General features: G+C 45.8%; 2 protein-coding genes across 3 annotated transcripts in view; both read right to left on the bottom strand.

The window, feature by feature from the left end:
* Positions 1-2,479, bottom strand: LOC120903900. Its single transcript, XM_040313567.1, has 2 exons — positions 2,080-2,479; positions 1-2,006 (listed from the first exon to the last, which is right to left on the bottom strand). The coding sequence occupies exons 1-2, from the start codon at positions 2,242-2,244 to the stop codon at positions 783-785; spliced, it is 1,389 nt and encodes a 462-aa protein (XP_040169501.1). The 5' UTR covers positions 2,245-2,479; the 3' UTR covers positions 1-782.
* Positions 2,480-3,569: 1,090 nt separating this feature from the next.
* The window catches only part of LOC120905027 (RNA-binding protein fusilli), a 79,244-nt gene continuing 58,029 nt past the window's right edge, over positions 3,570-24,784 (bottom strand). Inside the window, exons 5-14 of one of the 2 annotated variants that reach the window (XM_040315646.1) lie at positions 24,173-24,265; positions 24,047-24,101; positions 16,447-16,557; positions 15,469-15,601; positions 15,259-15,396; positions 14,965-15,180; positions 14,463-14,699; positions 14,138-14,348; positions 6,550-6,800; positions 3,570-6,464 (exon numbers count right to left, since the gene is read on the bottom strand). In XM_040315646.1, coding sequence (XP_040171580.1) covers positions 5,781-6,464; positions 6,550-6,800; positions 14,138-14,348; positions 14,463-14,699; positions 14,965-15,180; positions 15,259-15,396; positions 15,469-15,601; positions 16,447-16,557; positions 24,047-24,101; positions 24,173-24,265 — 2,129 coding nt within the window. In that variant the 3' untranslated portion in view covers positions 3,570-5,780. Of the gene's footprint in view, positions 6,465-6,549; positions 6,801-8,958; positions 14,349-14,462; positions 14,700-14,964; positions 15,181-15,258; positions 15,397-15,468; positions 15,602-16,446; positions 16,558-24,046; positions 24,102-24,172; positions 24,266-24,784 lie in introns of those variants that run through there. The other variant, XM_040315645.1, reaches the window with a different exon arrangement.

Consider the following 24,784-nt stretch of genomic DNA (forward strand, 5'->3'; position numbering starts at 1 on the left):
TCAATTTGTTTAGAAAAATTATTTTAATAGGATTATTTTTAAATACTTTTCTCATCAATCATCAATCCACTCGATTCAATTCAATTACACACAAGAGCGTTCCTCTTGCTCATCCATATCCTAGCTAAATAATGATACTACATCCGGAATTCCCTGAACTTCCCATTCGTCGTTCGTGTTAAGTTTGTGCGGTGTCGGTGTGTGCCTGTTAAGTGAGTAATGTTTTATCCTTCTAAGGTATGGTATCAGTTCCCTTACATCCTTCCTTCAATGCTGCATGTACAATGAACGACTCGTATGCGTATGATAAGAAGATATTCAGTCTATTTTGAGTATGAGTTTAATGGAGAAAAACTACTTTGTGAGGCGAGAGAAAAAAAGGGGGGAAGACAACAACTAAAAAACGAAACTATGGCCACCAAGCGGAAACGAAAATGACAATAAATGTGATGTGAAATTCGACAGAAATTAAATTAATACACCGGTAACTAACGTGAATGAAGCCAAGTGCGCTAAATACCCGGCATTAGGCAGCGTCAGTTTGTTTAAAAAGTTAAAAATAAACATAAACAAATCGTCAAATTCAAATTTAAAAGCATAAGAAAAAAATAAAAGGCTTCTTTTGTCCTTCACTTCCTTTGCGAATGCTTTTAGAAAGGTAAAAAAGTACTGCAAAAGGTGGGCTTTGCAAAATTCGTTGCCAAACTCGAGTTTCAGTCATTATCCCTCACTGTTGTTGCCTTACTAGCTCCTATGTCAAAGCCCGATAACACTTCCACTCCCTACAAACCAAACGGATTGTTCCTCACCGGCCGCTGGTGTACCTTGATCGTGTGCTCATCCAGATGCGAGATGGTACAGAACCGTGCCTCGCACTGCTTGCACTTGATCGTTTTGTAGCGATCGTTCACATTGCTCTCGTTCACCTCTTCGGCGCCCGACTTGATCAGCCGGTTCTTGATAATGTCTACGTTCGTGTGCGACACGAACGAGTCCGGCGGGCGCAGTATGATGGGCTGCGTGCCCATCACACTCCCCACCGACAGTGCGTTGTTCATGCCCGCCCCAAAGCGGAACGTGTCCACCAGCGACGGTTTGTCCTTGGGCGACCCGCCAGACCCGCTGTCGCTCAATGAATCGAGCTCGATCGTTCCGTAAGTCTGACGGGTTAAAAATGCCCCCAGTGAGCCGTCGTGCCCCTTCGCATCGATCGCGGACACTGCCGGCTCACCGTCGTCCGTCATCGGCCCGTCCGTCGGCTCGCCGGCCGTCTCGTCCTCGTCCAGCTCACCGTCGTACGACAGTACCAGCCTGTAGCACTTGCGCACCGTAAACACGGCCCGCCGGATAAACTCAAACGCCGAGATGGCGCTCTGCTCGCGCAGGTACATGATGTGGTACAGGGCCCGGATCGCCTCGGTCAGCTTGTACAGCAGACACTCGGTCAGGTGCTGCGAGTACGTTTCCGAGAACATGAACCGCTTCCGGCAGGCGAAGCATTTCTTCTCCTTGTAGTCCTCCGGCAGCGTAAATGTGACGCCGTGCTCCTGCAACCCGTCCAGCTCCATCACGTCGTCCTCGATGAACTCCTTCTCCCGGTACCCGAACAGCCCGCTGCTCGTAGGTTCGTCCAGCTCGCCGAACACATTGTCCAGCTCCTCCTCCGCATTGTTGTTCGGTGGTTTGGCCACGAACCGATGCATCATGGCCGGGGGCTTTTTGGTGGTTTGTTTCGCCGCGCTGCGCGTACTGGGCGCGTTGGCAAGGTTGACCGAGCGGTAGCCCGTACCGTCGCCGGTCGGTATGATGTCGTCCCGGCCTATCACATGCTGCTGCTCACTGTCCAGGGCGGACTTTTTGCTTTCCGGCCGGAGATTCGATAGGTACTTGGCCGTCAGCAGTCCCGCAATGTTGTCGATCGCTTGCCGCCGGAAGGTGTACGCGTGCTTGAGGTACGAAATGCACAGCACGCAGATGCGCTTCGGTAGGCCATCGTTTTCCGTAATCTAAAATGCAAAGATGGGTCTCAATTATTCGCGTCAATTCATATGCGGACGTAAACAATCATCGCGTCCCTACCTCAACGCCAGTCACCTCAGCAATCAGCATAAAGATGGGCTGCTTCCAGCGGGCGTACTCGCGATAGTGCTCGTGGCAGTAGGCCGGTATGCGGCCGAAAATGCTGTGCGAACCAGCACTGGAGCAGACGCGGCAGAGCGTATCCATGTTTGCAATGTTTTCCATTTCTTTCCCCGTCCTATTCACAGCCAACAACAAAACACAGCACAATGATTTGCCACTCAACAGGCCCCACACAAAGCACACGCACACACACACAAGACAGCCTTAACGTTAAGTATCTACACTGCACTAACTATTGGCACGCAGGAAAGTGAGTAAAACACTAAAATATCATTTCGAGTCAGCACGAAATACAAAACAGCAAAAGTTTTGTCAATCTGGACGTACGAAAATCGGCAAATCGGCTGTTTGACAGTTCTGGCCGTGTTTACTAGGCGGTGGGGTTCAGGAGTTCAAAAGGTAAACAACTGAACCAAAGAGCAAAAATGGACATTCCCAAATAGCAAACTAAGCCCGATAGTGATGCTTAACGGGAGCGGTTTAGATTTGTAATTCAGGTTGCTGTTCTTTTCCGGTTTTGCGATAAAAGTAAGAATGTTGTCTTCAGAACTTGGCAATATGGGTGAGTTTAAGTTCCATTTTTATGTACGATTCAATGGAATTTCCCTAGTGAATAGTATAATCGAGCGATTTAGCGCATATCTCAGATTTTTATGTAAAACACCCCTGTAATTTTAAGTCAATTGTATATTTTGTTTTTTAATGGTGCTATTAGATTTGGTAGATCGAATTGGAATCGATATGTCAAAGCGCATTTAGCAGAAGTTGTCATGGCTCAAAATATTAATTCGGATTGCCCTATGTAGATTCTGCACGGAGAGGAAATTCATTGTCAGAGAGCTAAAACAAACGTAACTAAAAGCCCATTTTCAATTAAAAGCGAGGCTGAACAAAAACAGGCATGCTTTCAACGTGTTAACAAGCGTTTAAGTGGCTCAAACAGAAAAAAATTAAACAAATTTCATTTCAGATTCCCTGCGCGTTATTACATTAGATTCAAGAATTCGAATGGCATAAAGCTAGCTGAATTGGTTTTGATAGGCAAATTACAATTCCAACTACCAAATCTGAACCATGAAGGTTATAAGCAAATCATAGAAAGAGCCATCAAAAAGTCCTAAAATACATAATGCGATGAACAGCTTACCTCGGCAACAAAATTGAATAGATCTATGCGAATGCTGATTACGCCAAGAAGCAATATTTCAATCCATGATTTATTTATGGAGAAAGAATCGCTCATCCAAATAAATTATCAAATGATACCAGAAAAGAGACTTAATGTGAAATTATGTGGAATAGGCACAGATTGATACACAGGACTGCATATTCCAATGTTTCGTCAAAAAGTCTCAGATAGCATTGATATGTGATATTATCAACAACAAAATTGTCCCAAATTTTCCAAATCAACTCAAAACTCTCAATTTACTTTGCAATGGTTAGTTTATTGAAATTTTCAACTAAATAGTCGCCTAATCTATGGAATGCACATTGAAGCCCGATCCTACGTGTGTTTTTTCTTCTTCGTCTTCTACTGATCTTGCCTAACGCATCGAGCCATTTTGCATCCCTACCTAACATTCTTCATTTTGAACACTTTGAAATCCTAATCGTTTCTGCTTATCACGCAAGGATTATATTGGTTTCGGGTTATTTTTTTATTATTTCATTCTCTCGTTCTCTCTTTTGCTCCCCATTCAAATGGCTTCCCCCATTATTGCTTATTGCAGCAGAATGCCGCAGAAACTCGATACCACCTCTGGAACTTGAATTGAGCAAATGATTACAAAAAGGTAGAGATTGTTCAGAGACTGCAGCGGCAGCATATTCCTGCTGTTTTTTTTTAAGTTTTTAACTATCCATCGGCCAGCGTGCCATATCTATCGTGCCGGCAGTATATCGTGCGCTTTGATGGTAAAGTGATAACATTTAAGTAAGGGCAAAACAAGTTGGCTAACAATATCGATAAATGCTCTCTCGTTGCCATTCGCTTAGGATGGTGCTGACTACCGTTCTCGTTTACAAAAGGAACGATTGGAAGATAACGCTTGTAAACGTGAGTTGGTTTTTTGTTGATTTTTTTTTACAAAATGATGATAAAAATTGAAAAATAATAACTACATTTATACATTACAACACACCACACTCGTTGTGGGGAGGTGGAAAATATCATTAACTCATACGCAACTTGGTGCTTGGTAAGTAACACGAGCTCGATCGCTGGTCGGTCGATCGCTGATTGCACTGAATATAATCTAATGAACAACGCTAAAGGGGTTGTTGTTTCTACGCCAACTAACAACTCTGGAGCCAATAACACGAAAAAGAAGGCTCCTTGAAATTGGTCAACATGGTATGATAAAAACAAGGCTCTACTTTGCCTTCACCACACAACATTATCCAACTTGCAACACATGAAAACTTTGTGGTTTGTTCGTAAAAGTGAAGTTTTGCAGTACGCTACAACAAAAACTCAATATCTTCTTTTAACACGCTAACAAGAGCTGTCGGTACTATCTCGCATACAACGTTTCGTCTTAGCTTTCTTTATGTGTGTGATAATATCCCAATGGGTAGCTCTAGGCAGATTAAATACGGTTACGCATGTGACAAATGAGAATAGGAAGAACAATAAACATGACGAATATAACAACGTTCAAGCGGAATGGTGGTAATGGGGACGTGGGAAAAGGCAACATTTTCTAACAAATGGTAATATGGAACAACCTAGACAACAAACTAAAAATAAACATATATACTCTCGATAAAAAAAAGATTTCAAAAATAACACAAACGCACAAAACACACATGACGAAAGGAAGAAAAAAAAACATTAACAAATAAATTACAAAATATCTGATCCGTTCAGCCCTTGGCCGAACACGGCATTTCCTTTACACATCTCACGCGATATGGTTAGCATTCCTTTCCAGCAAAGCTGTCCTCATTATTGCACCATGTGCAATATAATATATCGCGATTCCCCTTTTCAAATTTCTACTATTCACGTCTCAAACACCCAATCAGCCTTCTGTTTTCCTCTAATTCATTCTCCCTAGCATTGAGCGTCGGTACTGAGCAATTGGTTGCAGGTGCTGTTGCAGTTGATGCACCCGCATCTTTAGGAATTAAATACAGCTCTTTTGTTTTGTATATAACGACTGTCTGGTAGAGTACTCGGTTGACACGGTTGTCTCTGTGTTTTGTGTCCCTCTCTTCAGATTCTAGCTTAAAATGTACACCCTACAGGGACAGTTGTCCTCACTAAGCTTACCTTACTAACTTTGATTTGCTTGTCTTGGTTAGGATAATGATCGAGCTGCTCGAAGGGAATGAAGCGCCTTTACAACTCCGCTGCACATTGGCCGAAAGCAATATAGGTGTATCTCTCTCGGTTTATATTCTAATAAACGGGTTGTAAAGCCGATTCTTTTCTCGCAGCGCCGATCAAAAACATTAACGACATCCGTTGTTTTGCGACGTCTCTTCGAGTAATGCGAATAAAATCTAACATTGCTATGTGCGCGTCCTCTTAACGCGTCTTCAACCAACCGGAATGGTTTTTGCTGCATTTTGTTGTTGTTGTAGGTAGTTTGTTTCGAGTTCGAGTAGGAATGTTATTGCCCTGCCAATACTTAAACTATAAACAGCTCCACGTACTGGTTCGGGATGAGCGATGGTGTCAGAATGCTGGGAGCCGTCGTTACCAGCTTATCATGATGATGGTGCGTCAGATGGGGCGCATGGTGCGGATGATGATGGTGATGATGATGGTGATGGTGGGAAGGATGATGGTGGTGGTGGGATAGGTGCGGATGGGGGTCGTAGAATGCCGTACCGGCGGCAGTGCCCGGCGGACTGGCCGTTCCCATCAGGGAAGCGTGCGGAAAGTGAACCGACGGTGGTGGCGGCGGTGCCATCGCTTGTATCGGGGAGAGCTGTGAGCCGGGGTACGCACCGGCAAGCCCACCAGCTGTCGGGGTAGTGACCGCCGCTGGGATCGCTAGCGGCTGAGACGCGGCAAGCGGTAGGCTGAGTAGCGGAGTGGTTGGCGGTGGTGAAGTGCGGATCGTGCCGGCGCCGTGCCGCTGAGCCGTGCCAGACGACACGCTCGTCACCGAGCCGGAGCTGGAGCAGCCGCCGCCCGACGTGGCAATGGAGGAGCCGGTGGGCGACAGCAGCGGTGGAGAGGATGAGGACGATTCACCGCTGGAAGGGCTGCCCGCAGTGCCCGCGGCCGCTCTCGGGGGCAGTGTTACGAGCGAAACGGTTTGATTAGCGCTCCGCTGCGGGCTTCGCTGATCGGGGCTGAGCGCAAGCTGACCGTGAAAATGAGAAGAGAAAATGAAAATGAGTCTCTCTTTTTATTATTTATTATTGCACATTTCAACGCAAAACACCTACCATTGTAGGCTGTGCGTGACTGTGGGCGGGAATGCCTGCCGCTTGATGGCCCGGCGGTGGTCCGAGATGGTGCGGCGCACCGGGCGGGGCCGCACTGTAGTACGTCGTAGGCGAAACCGGCGGGCTCGGGTAGCCCCAGTAGAGAATCGGTTGCGGGTAGAAGGCGGCGTGCCTGGGCGGCGGCAGCACTGCTGACGGCGGATGGCCGAACGGAGCGTAACCGCCGAACGGTGCGCCTACGATTGTACCGCCTGGCGGGAGAACGAGAAACAAACATTTGGCCATACGTTAAATGGGGCTCTTGCACGGTAACTATCACACTAACGTAATGCTAAACGTTAACAAACGTGTGTTACGGGAAAGAAAATAAACAAACGGGAAAACTTAAAGGGTAACAGAATAAAATCTAACAAAATCATAAAACAGGAAACAGAGAAGACGAAAAACTATACTGTAATTGGTCGGCAAAGGATTGGTCGATATTGTCGTCATTTACTGGTCTAGCAGCAGCTGATTCTGCTAACATTTGCATGATCGATTGTTACTTTCTGCTTTGGTCTTCTTCCTTTTTATTGGTTAATAAGCACCGAGTTAGTGTTTTTTTATGTGTACGATTAGGTCGACCATTATTTCATGAAGTTTTGCTATTTGTTACCATTATTTATCAGCCTAATTTTATAATTTAATATCTCGCAACCAAAGTTTTGGTAACTAAAATGTCCAAAGTTGACGCAAACTGAAATGTCCGAATAACTACAACACAAAACATAAAATTTAGAAAGAAAAAAAAATAAAACATAGAACACATGCCTTAAGATACAACAACGAAAAAGATAGCAACAAAAACAAATGTAAGAAATACGCAAACGGCATAAAATTGGTGCTAAACATGAAACTAAACAAAAGAAAAATGAAAAAAACTTAAGACAAACAATAAAATACGCCAAAAGAAAGCAAATGTTAGTAAGCCAAATAAAATAACAAAAAAATGAAAAAAATTAACAGACAAGTGGTGTGACAGAGATGGGTTAGCGATGGAAAACAACTAAATTAACATATAAAATAAACTGATTTCGTAACACTCACCGTATAAGAAATGCAAAATAAAGGGGGAGGAGATATGATTACCATTTTTTTGTTTTGCTTTTTAATGAGCTTAAGTAATGCCCCGGCTCCGTCTCAACACAGTGTTGTGTACCCACCACAAAACCACCAACGAATAATATGTAAGGTAAAAGGGGGTAGTAATTATAGCACGCCAACAGCAGCATTTTCCACTAGTGCAGCACTAGCCCAGACAGAGAGAGAGTGAGAGGCCCACGACCACGAGAGGCAACGATCACATCAACGACAACGACAACAACAAGAACAGGTTCGCCGTCCACCAAATGGGTAAGATGCCGGTTGTTGGATGGAGAGCTTTTGCTACAGTATACAGGCATGTATTTGTGTCTGTGTGTGTGCGCGCTTTTTTACACTATCATCCTTCCAGCCAGCTACGTCATCCGGACACCACGCACACACACACAGACAGAGAAGGACTATGAGAAAACCCCGATCGCCGATCGCAGATTAGAGGGGACATATAGAAAGGATCTCGTAGCTTCCCTAGCAGATGAGCAGGACGTGACAAAACACTACACAGTAATCTCCACCAGCATTGCGATCGATAACACCACAGCGAGCTCACGGCAGTGCAGATGAACGACCTACAGGGTCCTTTTCCCGCAAGGTGGATAAGGGGGTTAGAGCAGACATCCACATGACGTTGCGATGTTATGTTACACACAGCCAAACCAGCCGTTACACCTGGCGGCACCACTACTACTACCTTCCAACACAGCCCAGCGTCGTGTTTCACACATGTTTGGTTGTTTGGCGTTGTATGAAATGCGTGCTTTTGTTTTAATTTTATTACACAAGAGTCTAGAGCGTTGATGGTACCCATACACCAGACCCCATATATTATCCACCGCGGTTGTTTGCTTAGTAAGAGGTCCTGCGTCACGCCGCGTGCGCTGGACAACACGATCGAGCGCACAGCCGACAGCACCAACCGCATTTGAAGCGTACTAGTGGAGCTAAAAGACGTATACAAATGAGCACCGTAAGAGAGAGCACACCGTGACAGCATAGAAAAGAAAACATTGGTGAAAAGAAACACAACATAGACACATCGTAAAACACATCCACGCACACCCGGCATCATTAATTGGCCATGCATTTTGACATATTTTTTCAACCATGAACTACAAAACTCTACAATATAGGCCGTTCAAAAGAGATACTAAAGAAAGTTAGCGTGCTGTATCCATTTTTAAAAAGCCTAACGTCAAGCTCGTTTCGAAGCGTTACCTCCCTAAACGATGCTTTAGAATTGAAATTTAATGGCTCAAAATTTGCACAAAATTTGGGTGTAGATGTGTGTGTGGAACCGTGTGTGTTAAACCGTGGGTTATTGTTGTGCCGCAGCTTAGCTTAATTCTTTCATCGTACAGGACGACACAACCAACCAGCGAACCCTCACGAGAGACAGCCAAAAGATTAAAGCCAGCCAGAGAGCTAGTAGTTAAAGTGGTAAACAAGGACGATAGAGAAAGCAGCAAGAGAAAAGAAACACGAATATTAAACATCCAACAACAGTTTCGGACAAAACAAACCCTACCAGGGAAGTAAACAAAATAAAAACATAGAAAAGGAAGAGAAGAAAATTTGACATGAAACGATCTCAACCGATTCGAAGGTTGTTGCTCCTAATATCTAAACATATTCATGTGCGAAAGAAAGTGATCGATTTGTTTGTAGCATGAAAAACAAGGACACAAAAATATCATTCAATAAAGGATAATTTTCCTAAAACATACTACGGAAAGCTCAAAAGCAATAAAAAACAATTAAGAAATAAATCAAATTTGGAGCTTTCAGAAAGACACAAAAATGGTAAATGAAATCGCAATAAATGAATGCAACATTTGAAACCCAATACCCAACACAAACCAAATAGAGCTAGCTTCACCAATAATATAATTGTAAACTAAAACAATATATAAATAACTACAAATAAAACGATCCCAGACACCAAACACGTACCGTGTGTGTAACACATGAATATGCTTAACAATAAGAGAACGTAACCCGAATTGAGAGATGAAGGTGGAAAAATACAAGAGAAATGGAAAAAAAACAGAGAAGAAAAGGGAAAGAAAGAAGTAAAGCCTACAATTAAATGGTAGTAACGAAGAGTTCATCAAAAACGACCATTAGGGAGCTGTTACCAGACAAATAAAGGTAAGAAACAAAATCTCGCTTATATTATTGTCGATGATCTTAAGCCTAAAGAGAGAGATAGAGAGAGATACGCTATATTAATCGTGTGTATTCCATCATCTCAACGCGGTTACCACCATGTTTGTATATGTATATATATATTAAATTATTTCCGTCTATTTTCCGCACATGAGTGAGCCACTGTTTTATAATAATTGCTAGCAGATATTACCTTTCTTGACCTGTTTTGTTTGTTTTAGCGTTTTCGTGCACTTGATTTAGATTTTCCTTTGCTTCAATACCTTTTCCCTTATTCGCTTTTTTAGCCGTGAATAGGTGTTTGATTAAGCTCAGTGTGTGTGTGTGTTGGTGTGATTGTATGTATGTGTGCATGACGGAAAACCGACCCGTTTAGAACGACGATATTACCCGTGTTTCTATTAGCATTTATAGCATATCCCGAGCAATTGTGTGCTAATAACTGTTGCTTCGTTTTGTGGTAAGTAAAAAAAAGGATTTATATTGCTAAAATGAAACATTTAAAGTTAGGCATATTAAAGTGAAAGTGCTAAACAAAAATCATCAAATAATGTTATGAACCGAGAAGAAGCGCCTATGTCCTCATCCAATTACCAAAAGAACAAACCTCTCCTCGGATTCCTATTACATCGACTTTTCATCTTTTTTTTTTTGAATCATTTATAAATTAATTTAAAAAAAAACAACATCAAACCACTATTGCAACAAACAATGAAACCATTTTTTTAAACATGGAATCCAGCACACTCACACACACATACATACATACACTCAATTGAATGATAATTGCCGATAAAAGCTACCATACTAAATAATATTTTAACTATTATAGTTATAGCCAGGTGTTACACTAAAAGTACAACAACAGATAAGTTTGCCTTCCGGGGGGGATATAAGGTGTTGTGTGTAAATCGAGTTTTTAAAAATGTTTCACTTAATCACTAACAAAAAAAAAAACAGAAGTAAATTAGCATGCCTAATGGACGTTTTAAGAAAGGAATCGAACCTGCACGTGGTGTGTGCGTTGTTAGTTGCTATAACATATGATATATGAATAGTAAATGATTAAACAAACAAAAAATGTATATATATAACGGATGCCATCCGCAAGTTGCCATCATCATCATTTTGCAAGCCCTTCCATCTGCCTCTTTCTGGACGCGCGCGCGCGCGATCGCTCCCCCGCGCTTGTTTACGATTAATGGAATGTATTATTATTAAAATTATGATTATGATTGCTAGCACTACTACTACTACACCTTCTTGTCGACATCTTTTTTGTTTGTTGCTGTAGCTGTTTTGCTTGTTTTGTTTCAGGGACAATGAGTTATTTGATTGGGTGCCACACACCCAATTCCCCGTTTTGGAACATATTAAGAAAGGTGTGGAAAGCGATCACAGCGTAATGCAGTTATATACTCTGTCCTTCTTCTTACAGCTTTATGGAACGAAAGAAGCGTCACGCCAAATAATTCTTTACGGGAATGGTACGTTAAACATGGAAAGTAATTGCAAAATTTAGAATAAATGTTCCAAAAACACTTGTTAACTTTGCACCGCAAATGAATTAAGGAAAATAATTAACTGTTTGTGCTTGTTTTTCCATTAAATGTTAAACAAAGCGGAACGGACTGTGAGCATGGATTAAGAGTCAGCAGAGATGCACAAACACACCTCCCTCCTTCCTCCGTCGAACAAGAGCGACCGAACCCGGGCCGTCCCCATACTTGCATACTACATACACTACACATTACACACAACGACGTTCCCTTTTTGTCTGGTTTTAAGAAGCTCCTGCTCCTACTCCTGCAGCTTACTACTAAAAAAAAGCCCATTATTTGTTTTACACATTGCTCTATAATAGTGTGATCGATCGTGTACCGCTTTCCTCCCGCTACATACACACACACAACAAACATAAACGCACACATACAGTGGGGGTGGGGGGAGGGAGTGGTTGGTAAGAGGTGGTAATGTTAAACAGAAAAAGAAAACGCGTACTCCTCTGGTGGTACGCAAACTGCCACGACCCAACACCGTTTGAATTTTCTCCTACCCATCATCATCCCATCGCATCATCCTCCTCCTCCTCCTGCTCATCTCCGCTATCTTTCCCAGCCGTTTCGCTACCAACACATGTTTATAACGCACACCACACCACGGCTCACAAATACACAATGCGATTAGCCTATTAGAGTACTTTACAGAACACGGTCTCTATATTGCAGTCCCGATTTTGTTGTGTTTGTGTGTGTGTGTGTGTTTGGGAGAGCAAGGATGGAGGGAAGATCAAGAGTGTGAAGAAGGTATGTGTGGTCGTACTTATAAATCTATTCAATGCGTCCTTTAGTGGATGGAGTGTACGTGTGATTGTGTAAAGGAAAGGAAAGATGGGATATTCGGGTGAATCGGTTCCCCTTTTGTGGGGATAAAGTATAAAAAGGAAAGCTTCCTCAACGCTTACATACGCTCTCTCTCTTTCTCTACACACACACACCAGCGCATCGCCCTTGTCACCGAAAAAAACCATCATCCTCCCACCATTTCCATACATTCCAAACATCTTTCCTTAAAAGGTAACAAGCAATTTAAGAAGAGCAAACGAAACGGGCAAAGAAATACCAGAAACAGAAATGGAAATGAAATTGGGCGTTAAAGTGAAGAGAGAAAAAAGAGGGTACAACAACAGAAAAGGAACGGTGGGGACGAGCGCACACACACACACAAAAGAGAGGAACATAATGAGTGCTCGTTGGGGAGTGAAGAAAATTATTGTCCTGTTGTATATTGAAAGAAATAAGGAAACACAGCCGCCAAAAAACAAGGCTCAACCTACAGCCGGCAACCAGCAGCAAGCACATGTCGTCTTCGCGAAACTCTTCAACACAATCAACTCAACGCGCTTGGTAGATAATTCATTATTTTACCAATATAAGTACTTTCAGTGACGGTAAGTATGTTTTAAAAAATAAATGGTACGGCGTGGTGGTGTGTAAAGGCACTCCTCCCGGACCCCTGGTGGTGACACAGGCCACGGGTCAAAAAAGTCAGCTGACACAATAAGTTTGAGCCTATCCTTGTACATCTCATATAAAAAACGCTAGCAAAATTGTAAAGCTGCCTGTGTCTGTGTGCATCTGATGCGAATATTTCCAGGCTGTGCGAAGTTTACATCGCAAAATGTGTCACGCAACGTACTCCTCTATATCCGCTCATATATGCGGATGGTAGTAGGGAGCGTACAGTGCAGCAGCGGCAGCGGCCGCCGCCGCAGCAGCAGCCGTCCCCTGCGCCGGCGTACCGTGGAACGGCCGTTTGCTGCCGGCACCGCTTCCCAGCGCCGACTGGTCGCCCCGGAACGCGCTGTCGTACGACCGCTTGGACGGAAGCATGCCGGCGGCGGCGGCGGCCGACTGCGAGGCGGCTGCCGCTGCCATCGCCTGCATCGCATGGTGCTGCGAGGGATGGTGCATCAGGGCGGCCGATCCGTGGTGCGCCAGCGAGCTGGACGCACCCGAACCGGCACCCACCTGGCCGCCCGCACCAAAGTGATGCAGCTGGCTGTAGGCGGCGGCATGCTGTGCCGCTGCCGCCGCGGCATGGGACGGTGCCATCAAACTCATCGGTATGCCCCCGCCGTTCGAGCCGAGCATGGCGGCGTGGCGGTGCATGAAGTAGAGCGGTGCGTACTGGGCGCCCGGATGTGCGGCGGCCAGATGGGGCGGCAAACCGCCGGCAGCTGCCGCGGCACCGGACGCTGCCGAAGTAGCGCCCAGCCCGGCCGCTGCTAGTCCTGCCGCTGTGGCAGGGCTGTGCCCGTAGGCAGCCAGCCCACCGGCACTGGCGGCCCCCGTCACCGAGGACGAAAGGGCAGCAGTAGCAGCACCACCACCTCCGCCCGCTGTCACGTAGGTCGGTGTAGCGGCCATTGCTCCGCCCGCGCCGTGCGATACGCTCAGCGAGGTGGCAACACTGGTCGCCGGCCCGCCCATGTACATGCCCAGGTTTTGCAGCATCAACTGCTCCTGGTGGTGATGGTGGTGGTGGTGCGGGTGGTGGTGGTGTTGCTGCTGTTGCTGCTGGTGCTGGGCGGCGGCGGCCGCCTGCCGGGCGAGCAGGTTCTGCTGCGCAATGTACTGTGCTTGCTGCTGCGCCAGCAGCTGATGGCTGGGCGGCGGCACCGAGAGGGCGAGCGGCGGCGGAATCGGTAGCGAAAGTTGGGAGAGTGAGAGCGTCTGCGGGGATTGTGTCGGTGGCTGTGTGGCCGCTGTCGGTAACATACCCGGTGAGAGCAGGGACGGTTTCGAGAGGCTGCCCGGTTGCTGGAAGCCCCCGTTCAGCACCATGTTCATGTCCTCGCCGGAGCACTGGAACACCTCGATGTAGCGCTGCTTCTTGCCGAACATCATGTTCTTGTGGTGCTTCTGCTGGGCCGACTGGTACGCGGCCGTCTCCGAGTCCATCTGGATGAAGGCTTCACCGTTAAACTGGCCCTGGGAAGCAGGAAGGAAACCATTGCCAATAATCCGCCAACAAACGAGGTTCTGCTCTGGAGCAACTGAAGATTTTCCCCTTGCACTGCAGGAATCACACACACACAGACTTACCTGCGCGTTGTACACCAAGTGTACGCCCTGGTAGATGATGTGGTTAGCAAAGTCGTCCAGGAAGTGGAGTATGTGCTCCACCTTCGCCTCGTACGGCAGCCCGCGTAACCGGATGCAGTTCTTCTCGACACCGCTGGTAATGACGTGCTGGGGCAGCAGCTGCATCTGTGGTAACTGTGCGATCAGTGGCGGTTGCGGTGGCTCGTACGTCTTCGGATCCATGGACCGGTTCAGCACCTGTGGAGGGTGTTTCACAACGTTTATGAGTAATGTAAGCCGATTTGTTGGACTTTTTTTTGTTGCGCAAACACACGACACACAGAAACCAAAGATGTACCTAATGCTGTTAAACATGATTCTACTTTCTTACCCACTTTGCGTCTGTTTCGTCCGTCCAACAATTCAAAGTGTTGTTAGCATTAAAGGACGTTAGTTTTGTTAAACATAGTTATTCGCATTGCAAGAGTAAGAGAAGCAATTGCGCGCTATTTGCTGTACAAACCTGCTGCACTTCGGCCGTCGTCGAGCGGAACAGCTCGATGTAACGCTGCCCGATCGATTCCCGATGCTTCGACAGTGCTTTCGAGGCATCCGAGTCCTGCTCGAACAGTACGAACGCATCCCCGGTCGCTCGGCCGTCCGGTTTCTTCACGAAAAGGATGCCATCGGCACCGTCCAGCACGTTGCAACTGTTCTCACCGTTGGCGAAGAAATCAAGCTATTGAGTGGGGGGGGGGAGAAAGAGATGTTAAGCAAATTGGGGAAGCGAACACCGGACCGTTTGCTCGTTACTTACCACCTGCTTGGCAGTGCAATCGTAGGGTAATCCACGCATCCGGATGATTACCTGTGCGCCCTTCGACAGGAAGGCTTGCGCTTCGTTGGATGCACCACCGGCCACGGCCAGAAAGTCCTCCCCGTTGGCTCGATACACCTGCGCGATGCGAAAACGGACGGTTAGTTAAGAGGCTCTCAAGAATGTACGGACCAGGCAATTCACACTTACCTCGATGTAGCGATTGCCAATGTGATGCTTGTGCCGCTTGAGCGCCATATCGCGATGTTCCTGTGACACGAACCGTACCAATGCTTCGCCGTTGCGGCGTCCTTGCGGTGATAAACAAAGAGCTACACCACCCCTGCACGAGGAGAAAGAGGAAAAAGTAGACGGAAGATGGGTTAGTTTACGGCAACACACACACTCCAAAGGTCGATCGCGGTGGCAATAACAGAGCGCACAGTCGCCAGTGACACAGTTATTAATCATCGGTGCTTTCCAGCAACAAATTCTTTTAAACATCAATTAAAAGGGGTCGCAATATGCAAATCAAAATGAAGTGTGATATTTACTTCTTCGAACTGTAAATCGACCGGCACCAGTTGAGATGGTACCTAGGGTAAACAATTACTAAAAAGTTGCTCTATTTTTTGGGCTGCTTTCCAGAGTCCAGAGTTACTATGTCAGCTTTTCAAACTGCACTATCAACAACGCATGCGAAACCTGGCAAGATCGACAGGATCCCAGCCAAACCGTCGATTTCTTCCTCGACCAATGTCGAATAGGTCATCGATTTATCAATTGTTTTTCTTCCACAATCGTACACACTACGAAACAGCTGACAAGGACCGCCCGGACGGAGATCCCCCGTTCGAAAGTGTTCCAAGCTGCTACCTACTGGCGCTATAGAGATTGCGCTTTTCGTAGCCGAGGTACGGTTTCAAGTTGATCGATCCCAACTTGTTGCATCAACGCGGTAAGGAAGACACAAAATGTTTATTTTTTTGTGGAATTTGCTGCTGAGTAATAAACTAAAAACGAATGGTAAAGCTATTGTATAGCTAGTACGGTGAACATTCATCGATTTTTACGGTGAATTGTTGTGGCCATTAGAGAATGCTAGGGGTAGAATTGCATACTTCTACGAGAGACAAAAGGGGCGTTACAAAACAAAAGCTTTGTCGGAAAACGGTTGGTTATACTCACTTGGCCACATTCAGTCCACGGAAGAACTTGGCAATGTCCTGATCGCTGCTCTGCCACGGCAGTCCACGTGCACGCACTATACACGTTCCATCGATTTCGTCATCAATCGAGCTGCGGGAAGAAAAGTCGTTGAAGAACAATTAGAAATATACAGCAATTAAAGTTTATAAGCGGGTAGTACATTTTATGAAACGAGAGTTGAACAAATTAAAACATAGCAGTTAAAACCAAAGAATACAATAGTATTGTTCTAAGAAACAAGGTATCTAAAAAGTGTTCATAAGATAGATATCATTAAGGTTCGAACCAACAACGCACGATACGCCAGCCCCTTACTTTAGCCACGGCACTATATGGCGACCACTTTCGAGGTCAGTTAAAATGCTAATAAGACTCTTGGATTTTATGTCAGTTATGTTAAACAAAAAACAGATCTTTAAAAATTCCGCTATTTCAAATCGAATATAAGCGAAATGTATACAATTGAACCTGATTTTCAGGCCTTCCAATTTTAACACACTCTCAGGGTCATTTGCGTGTCAGCCTAGTGGAACAAAGAATAGGTAAACACACGTGTAACAATCAAACCCAGCTACCAATCCCAATAACAACCGAACTCTGGAACGCAAATCCTCTGAATCCTCTATTCGACGATAACGCTCATTATAGATTTGTTTGAACAGATTCCATCCGATGTATATCTTGAGCGGTTTCAGTGTTTCTGTTCAACACCATCTCCCGATACACCCATACTTCTTCAGCCCCAGCTGAAGCCATACCATTACGAATACCCCCCCTTCAACTCCAATGTACGATGACAAACAACAACCCAGATTCTGTACCGATCCCGCAGCATGACCGAGGCTTCTGTGTCATGCAATATGACGTGTTGTATGTCGCCCATCGAACCGGTAACGAAAAGCCCCTGCAAAAGGGTGAAAATAAATCCACCCTCCCTGCTCACTCTTCTGGCGCGGTTCCATCTCTTCTCTCTCTGCAACTCATCTCGCATGTACGAGAAAAAAAACATCAAAAACCACAGTGAAAAATTAGCGATTTGTGGTATCGATATGCTTGTTTTAAATGCGGTCGTTAGAGAGCTTGTCTTCCGGCGCACTGATTATCATCATCCCCCTTCCGTCTCACAAGCTTCGGTCACTTATTTTACAGTGTAGTTCGTGTGCCCCGTTTAAATGAAGCTAGAGTTTAGTCTAAACAAAAAAAGGCGGTAACAAAAATGACGTTTTATCCTCAAATCGCTTCAATGCGCAACAAAATTACCCTACCAACATACAAAAGTGCGCGACTTTTTCCCACAAACTAACCAAAACCAGCGCCAGCGCAAGCCACACGGTTACGAGCGGGAGAGGAGTAAATGCGAAAATGGCACGAACGGCACACACACAGGGTGGTGGTAAGTAACAAAACCACATTGTATGTGTTTTATCAGGCCTTGTACAGTGTAGCACAACACAGCAGTTAACTACCAGTTTTAACGATATAGCGCGCTGGGCAGGAAAAGTAAGGCTGTCTCCCGTCAGCAACCAGACACGTCGCTGATCGGGGTGCAAGATTGAAATGATTTCTCTCCCATATCAGCGCATTTTACTTTTTTTGTTGTGTGCACAATGTAGTTACATATTGGCTCAATATTCAATGCAATTTTTTAAGGCATATCACTCGGTAACCTAGTGTGGTGACAGTGTGTAAGACATTAAACAAGTTAGAGCTTCTTAAAATGTATGTTAGTACTTGTTTCCCACATCAACCTTTCTCATACTTCAGACTCATTCCTCAACGTAAAAGAATATGTAGCGTTTCTCACTCCAAAGACAGCTTTAGTCGAACAGGTCGTCACCTAGCAGATAGAACGCCCTCATTGCCTCCACCCGAGATGTGACAAATTGATCGTCCAACAGATCAGAACCACTCGACGATGACGGCGACGACGACTTAGCTTTCCGAAGTCGAGATCCAGTGTAGATTCACTATCTGAGACAAGGAGAACGTCTGATCAGCAGGGGTTGAAGGAAAATTGATTCTTCATGCGCACACAGAGACAGACACGCGCACGAACTGGCATTAGGTGCTGGTATAATTAATAGCATATTCCCCCTCTTAGTTACCGTCTCTTTACCGTCTCAAACTGAGGTTTACGTGGTTCCAGTTTTTGGTACATCTCCTCCATCATCGTGATTCTCGATAGTTGGTTCATTAGTATCAAATGCTGTGAATGTCCAGAGACCTTCACGAAATTTCAACTTCAATTCTGAATCAACTTCTAGAGTCTAGTGGCTAATGACAACCACGACACATTTGCAAACCGCAGGTACAATTTTGCAGAAGGAAGGCCACCTCAGCATGTGCAACTTGTCCAATCCATCAACCCCAGTAGTACCCACCACTCCCAAACGACACCTCTTGTGGTATACCCCTATATGAAATCCGCCAGTAATGCTTACCCAGGGGGTTCTGCTTATCACAAACACGGCACAGCGCACCAAGCTTTACAGCCAATAAAGATGGCTAATACAGGGCGATTCGCTGCCAGTGTGTTGGTGCAATCGCATCCCCTATCGATGCCCGCGTAATCCGTTCCAGTTCGATAGGAGCAGCAGTAGCACACGCAGGTGTAATTGATTTTCCCCTTTTTTATATGTTGCAGAGTCGACCCGTATTTTCAAGCTTCTAGCACATTTTTAAGACCCCAAGTCACACTAACAAACACCAGAACACAGCACACAGCGATTGATTGCTGTCGGGGGGTTTAATCTCTTATCAGGCCGCCGGTAGGCCACACCAACACAGGCACACTCTTTTGTACACTCTATTTATAGCAGATTAGAACCTAAGAAAAGCCGGGTAAAAGTAAGAATCGAACGGTGAAAAGCATTCCCTTGCGCGCTAAACCAACGCAAAGGCACACACGCACCACTTGTTCACTGCTTCCTTCACAGAAACGGAGACACCCCTGTGTTCACACACTTCGGACGTGCCACTCAGCATGCCGAAAGATTTGTGTGCATGTACCAACAACTTCACTCGCACGCTTGCTATCTCTCCCTTTTCCCTCCATCGCGTCATCATCGCTCTATCGCATGTAATACCGCGATTAATACCGCGCACCGCGATCGACGGAAGCTAATCAGCAGCACCGATGTGGGCACAAGAGCACAGCGCGCAATCGAAGAAGTCCCCGCCGTCCAACACAACGTGCCAAACCAACCCACCCTTCGGCGACTCTATTACGACTCCACACAACACACCGGCGGGCCCTTCCTTGTAGCCCTATATACGCGCGAGACACACTCGGAAGAAACACGGCACCAACGCAACAACACGCCAAGTCAAGTGGCGTTAGCAAGATTGCTTACACAGGGCACGGTGGTCTCTCTCTCTCTGTCTCACTCGGTGCCTCGTTTGGGTTATTATGCCACGTCGATAAGCCCTCATTACACTGTCGGCGACGGGTGGCAGCCTCGCCACGAAGGCTTCTGATGCTGCCGCCTCTTTACAGACACAAACTGACCCCCTGACCAAATTGATCTTTGAGCGGTACAGAGACCGGACAGCCTGTCACCCGGTGGTCGAGACTGTACCCTATTTTGACGCCATCCTGTGTACCTACAGAAATTCTTGTAGACTTGCCCTCGAACTGGAACACCTCCAGGCGAACTCCGGCCCAAAGTACACTGAACTATTGGTTCCGAGTGGCAAAAAGTGTATTTTTGCAAACGTACACACTCCTCCAGTTGCAAGCTGAGCTCCGAATCCGAAGTCGACGACACCGTTCGATGCAACGTGCTTTTTTTTTTCGTTGTTTTTGCAACCACCTTTTGCTTTGCACCGAAACTTCCGTACCCCACACACCCCCGACACAAACAGTCAAACTCATTAAAAACTGCACACACACTCACGACTATGACCCCGCCCGGTGACTGTGCCTTCGTTCGTTTGACTACCTCAACTGAACTCGAGAGAGTCAACTCGAGGAAGTCATTAAACCGACGACGACGAGAAGCGAAGGGATAGGAGGCAGTAGAGAACCCGCCGGTGACGACTCCGGTCATCGAATTACCCACCCGATGGTGGCATCAAATCGCAACAGTAAGGGTCGTCAACACGCGCAAAAACAGGGGCATGTATTAAGTTATGGATCTAGGCGTCACCAACGCCAAGCAATGACGTGCCAATGAATTACCCGAGACGAAGTAATGAAGTGACAATGTGTGCTCATACTCCAGGGCTCCCAGAGTTTAAGAAGCCGAGATTCCTCAGACTTTAAGCAGAGTGCGCACTGTCGCTCAACCGAAAAAAAAACCTCACTCGAGTCACGTACGATCGGCTCACTCTTCTCACAGTTCACGTCTTCCATTCCCCGTGTTCTTGTTCTGTCAGGCAACACAACCAATTGGAAGAACAAAACAACAAACCTAGGTTCCAGTCACAACACTACGGCAGGATACGTTCGCGTCGGATTCTTTACGAAGGATCAAGCACAAAACGTCTTGCTCCGACCATGCGGATCGCGGCAAAAAAAACACACACACTGTGCACACACGCGCGCGCTCCTTATGCTCGGTCGGTTCGCCCTATCGCGCATTCAACGAGGTACTGGAGGGTCGTATCATTTTCCCAACGACAAGTACTTCAAACGCTGCACTGAGACCAGCCAGAGTGTGCGAGTCTGAGCGAGCGGCTGGTGAGAGCCCTCCCGGGGTCGAGGGAGAGGAATGCGGGCAAACTGATTGACGAAGGGAGACGGGTGACGAGACTACACCACCCGGGGGTCGCATGTCGTACACCCGAAACCCACCACACACACACGGGCACAGCTGCAGCGGGACGAGGGTATTAGCTGTCGCTTTGAATAATTTCCGATCAAACAGCTCTCTCGCGTGAGCACACCAAACACATGCAGCAGAGAACAGATCGAACGATCGTTGTGGAGCTGGAAAACCCTTTCCTATGCTTGTTAGGGGAAGAGAAAACCCCCCTGTGGAGTCCGATGTGTCCTCCATCGTTTGTAGAAGAGAGCGCAAGATCGCTCCGAGTGTGAGGCGGGCCTGAACGAACCGATGATAAGCACGATCACATCACTGTGTGTTCAATGAGTGAGCAATCAAACGGAGATTAGTAGGGGGGGGGGGGATGAAAATGGGAATATAATAATGCACACTTATATTCTCTCGCCTTCAGGTGCGCACCACAAGCGGAGCGAGTCTTTGCCAAGGACTTTTGCATTATGCTAAATCATTATTACACGCCGCTGCTGCTGCTGCAAGTAGTGCAACGAGCACAGAATTAAATCGAGCAATAAATTACGATTTATCATACCTACTGCTCCTGATCCTCCTCCTCCCACAGGGCAAAACGATTACGGTTTAAGCAGATTACTGCGATAAGGATACAGGCAGCACGCTTTATTTTTACCCGCCACGAAACAGCATTTTGCTGAAGGTCAAAGATAAATGCTGAGTGGTTGTGCTGGCGGAGGAGGAGGTAGACGCGCGGTAATTTGTTATGTGCTTATCTTTCTTTACGCATTTCTTTATTTGTTTTCATTCATTTGCTGACACATTGCATAATAATCTCCGTTGCAATTGCAATTGGTTTTGCATCGATTAAGCATTGGTAAAAAAAGGCATTAAAATAAAACAGCACCACGTCACGCGCGCCTTTGACATTATCGCAACAATATAAATGTCAACCTTATTGACCATATATTGGTGCACACCATAATGCAACTGATTTAATGACAAAAAGAACCACAGTTTCGTGTTTTTTTTTTTTTTTGATTTTGTTTTGATTTTTCTTCTTTCTGCCAAAACACATCTCTGTATCTCTGCATGGCCTGAACCATGTTTATTGGTGTGTACCCTTGTTCCTCAACCTATTGCTCTCTACGGCTCTCCCCTTAATGAGCCATCATCAATCCCGCAGGCACAACTTACCAGGTAAACCTCATCACTGCAATTTGTTCTACACCATGTCGGAAACGATTAACGACTCTTAGAAACCCATTTTTACCATTTTACGCTGACTGTGTTTGTCAGTCATGTGTGCGTGTGTGTGTGCGCGTGTATTTGAGTGTGTCAGTAAGCATTAGTATGCATGCTTGCTTGCACACGCTAATCATTTACAGGGTTCTGCCTTCACTCTAATTTTCTACAACCTAAATAAGCACACCAACCAACGGACAAACAAAAAAGTACAAGTGAAACCGTTTTGCTCAGCCTAACTGATGCAAATGGTAGCGAAAACAGTTGAACAGCAATGCTACAATGCTGAAAAACGTTCCACGCGGTGGTGGTAAAGGTTCGTAGTCTGTCCAAATTTACCATGCCATAGATTCTGTCGAATGTTTGCATATTTATAACATAATTAGTTGCTTTTCTTACGCTACATGACACTGCCGATCCGATAGGATACCTCCACCAGAGGCTCCCGATACAAGATAAGTGCATTAACTCAACCGCACCCGACATGAGAGAAGATGTAGCGAAACGCTTGCAAAGCTGTGCAAAAACGTTCACCCCACTACACTGCGATTGTTGGAATTAATGTTTTGAACTACGAGTTTATCATTTAATTCAGCAAACGGCAACTTTAGCCGAGGTTTTAGCAAAACGGCACAAATAACAGGCAAATGGCAGGGTGAAAAAGCCCACCAGCTGTTGGGGTGATAGAGTGGGGAGGAATAAAATTAACATTTATGGGTCAATTAATTTTCGGATCTTTGCCCATTCCCTTACTTTAACGCTTTGCTTAAATTTACAATACGGCACACGGGAAAAGCCGCCCGCCTCTCATACTTGCTCTCCCGCTAATGCTTGCCCGCGATAAGCGTTTGCCGCTTGGCGGAGCGTGTTGGGTTGGCGCAGAAGCAGCACAGCACCACATATCAAATGAAAATGTCTGCACATCGTTCCGCAGACGAAATGAAATGTTTCTATTCATTTACAAATGTGTTCTGCAACGGGAACAAGGAAACAGATTCAACCGTTTGCTCTATACATATTCTAATCGTTTGATACATGGAGAGATGTCATAAATCTTTGTGGACTAGAAAATAGTTGAAATGACCAAGGTAAAGATACTTCCCCTACCGTTCGATAACTGTTTACTATTTCCGATAGCAGATAGGAGAAGTGCGCGATTGTTCAAATCACACAACACTCTTCGCAAAAGTACGCAATGACCTCGAATTCCTTTTGCCTCAATGGCATTTGAGTCATTGGAGTGGCTGTTCGTATCACATTTATCACTACATTGAAAACGAATGAAACAACGCCGACACCACTTCAGAGGTACTATTCCTATCTTATTTGGTAAATATTTGCCATAAAGCGACAGTTTTTCATCAAAACAAGCTGCGATCGCTTGTGGAACCGGGTCCATCACAACATTCTTCCACAATTCATCTGGTTTGAATGAGTGAAAAATAGGAGGGTTGCCCCCCCAATTGGCTCGTACAATACATCACCAAACGAATCTGGTTTTTCTGTTCTGGCGCTCTCTGGGAAAAGCGCATCGTGTGAAAACGCAGCAGTGTGTCTGGGAAAGCAAAGGTCAATCTGGGTCGCCCATTTACACTCACCATATGCCCGGCTCCAGATTAAGGTTTATGATTTCGTTTGCTTCAAATTTGTGTCCTACAATGAAAGAATTTGAAAGGGAAAATATGAATAAAAACGTTGTCGAAAACTATCTTTTTAAACCTTACCTAGTGAGATGAGATGTTTCACGATCGTCACCATGTCGCGTGCCTCCTTGACGTAGAATTCATTATTATCCTGACAGGCTGGCAGGTCCAGATCTGCAAACGGAGAAGGCACAATAGAGCACGTGAATCATACAAATTAGTGTAAAGCTCATAGAATTATACATTAAAACCCACTCAAACAGCGCCCAACGCAACATGAAACACTCGTCAGCGTGTAATTTCTGTCCTAAAACGGGCCCCGTCTCCATCTATAAACTCATTTTTACCCGGGCACCGGTTCTCTCGGACAATATGATGCTAGAAAATTATGTTCCAAATCGGGTAGCCCCACACACACACACACACACAGCCAGCGTCAAATCACAAGGTGCACACATGATTGCATTACGCGTGGATGCCATTAACGTACCTAATACGCCGCCACCGAGCGCAATCGAGCCACATTCGTCCGTGGTGTGTCTGTCACCGACCATTCGTTGTTCGCGCCGGTTCGGTTTTGCATCGCACCACCGGCTGACAAATTGATCGCGAGGAGCGGAGGCACTTTAAAAAAACGCAGCGCACTTTATGCTCTTTGCTTTGGGTCGTACCACCACAACACCACAACGCACC

Source organism: Anopheles arabiensis, chromosome 3, assembly GCF_016920715.1.
Source record: "Anopheles arabiensis isolate DONGOLA chromosome 3, AaraD3, whole genome shotgun sequence".
Classification (NCBI taxonomy): Eukaryota; Metazoa; Arthropoda; class Insecta; order Diptera; family Culicidae; genus Anopheles; species Anopheles arabiensis.

Coding starts and splice junctions, on each gene's coding strand:
- LOC120903900 (XM_040313567.1), bottom strand. CDS start 2,244: ATGGAAAACATTGCAAACATGGATACGCTCTGCCGCGTCTGCTCCAGT. Junction 2,007..2,079: donor CTGAGGTGACTGGCGTTGAG/GTAGGGACGCGA, acceptor TTTGCATTTTAG/ATTACGGAAAACGATGGCCT.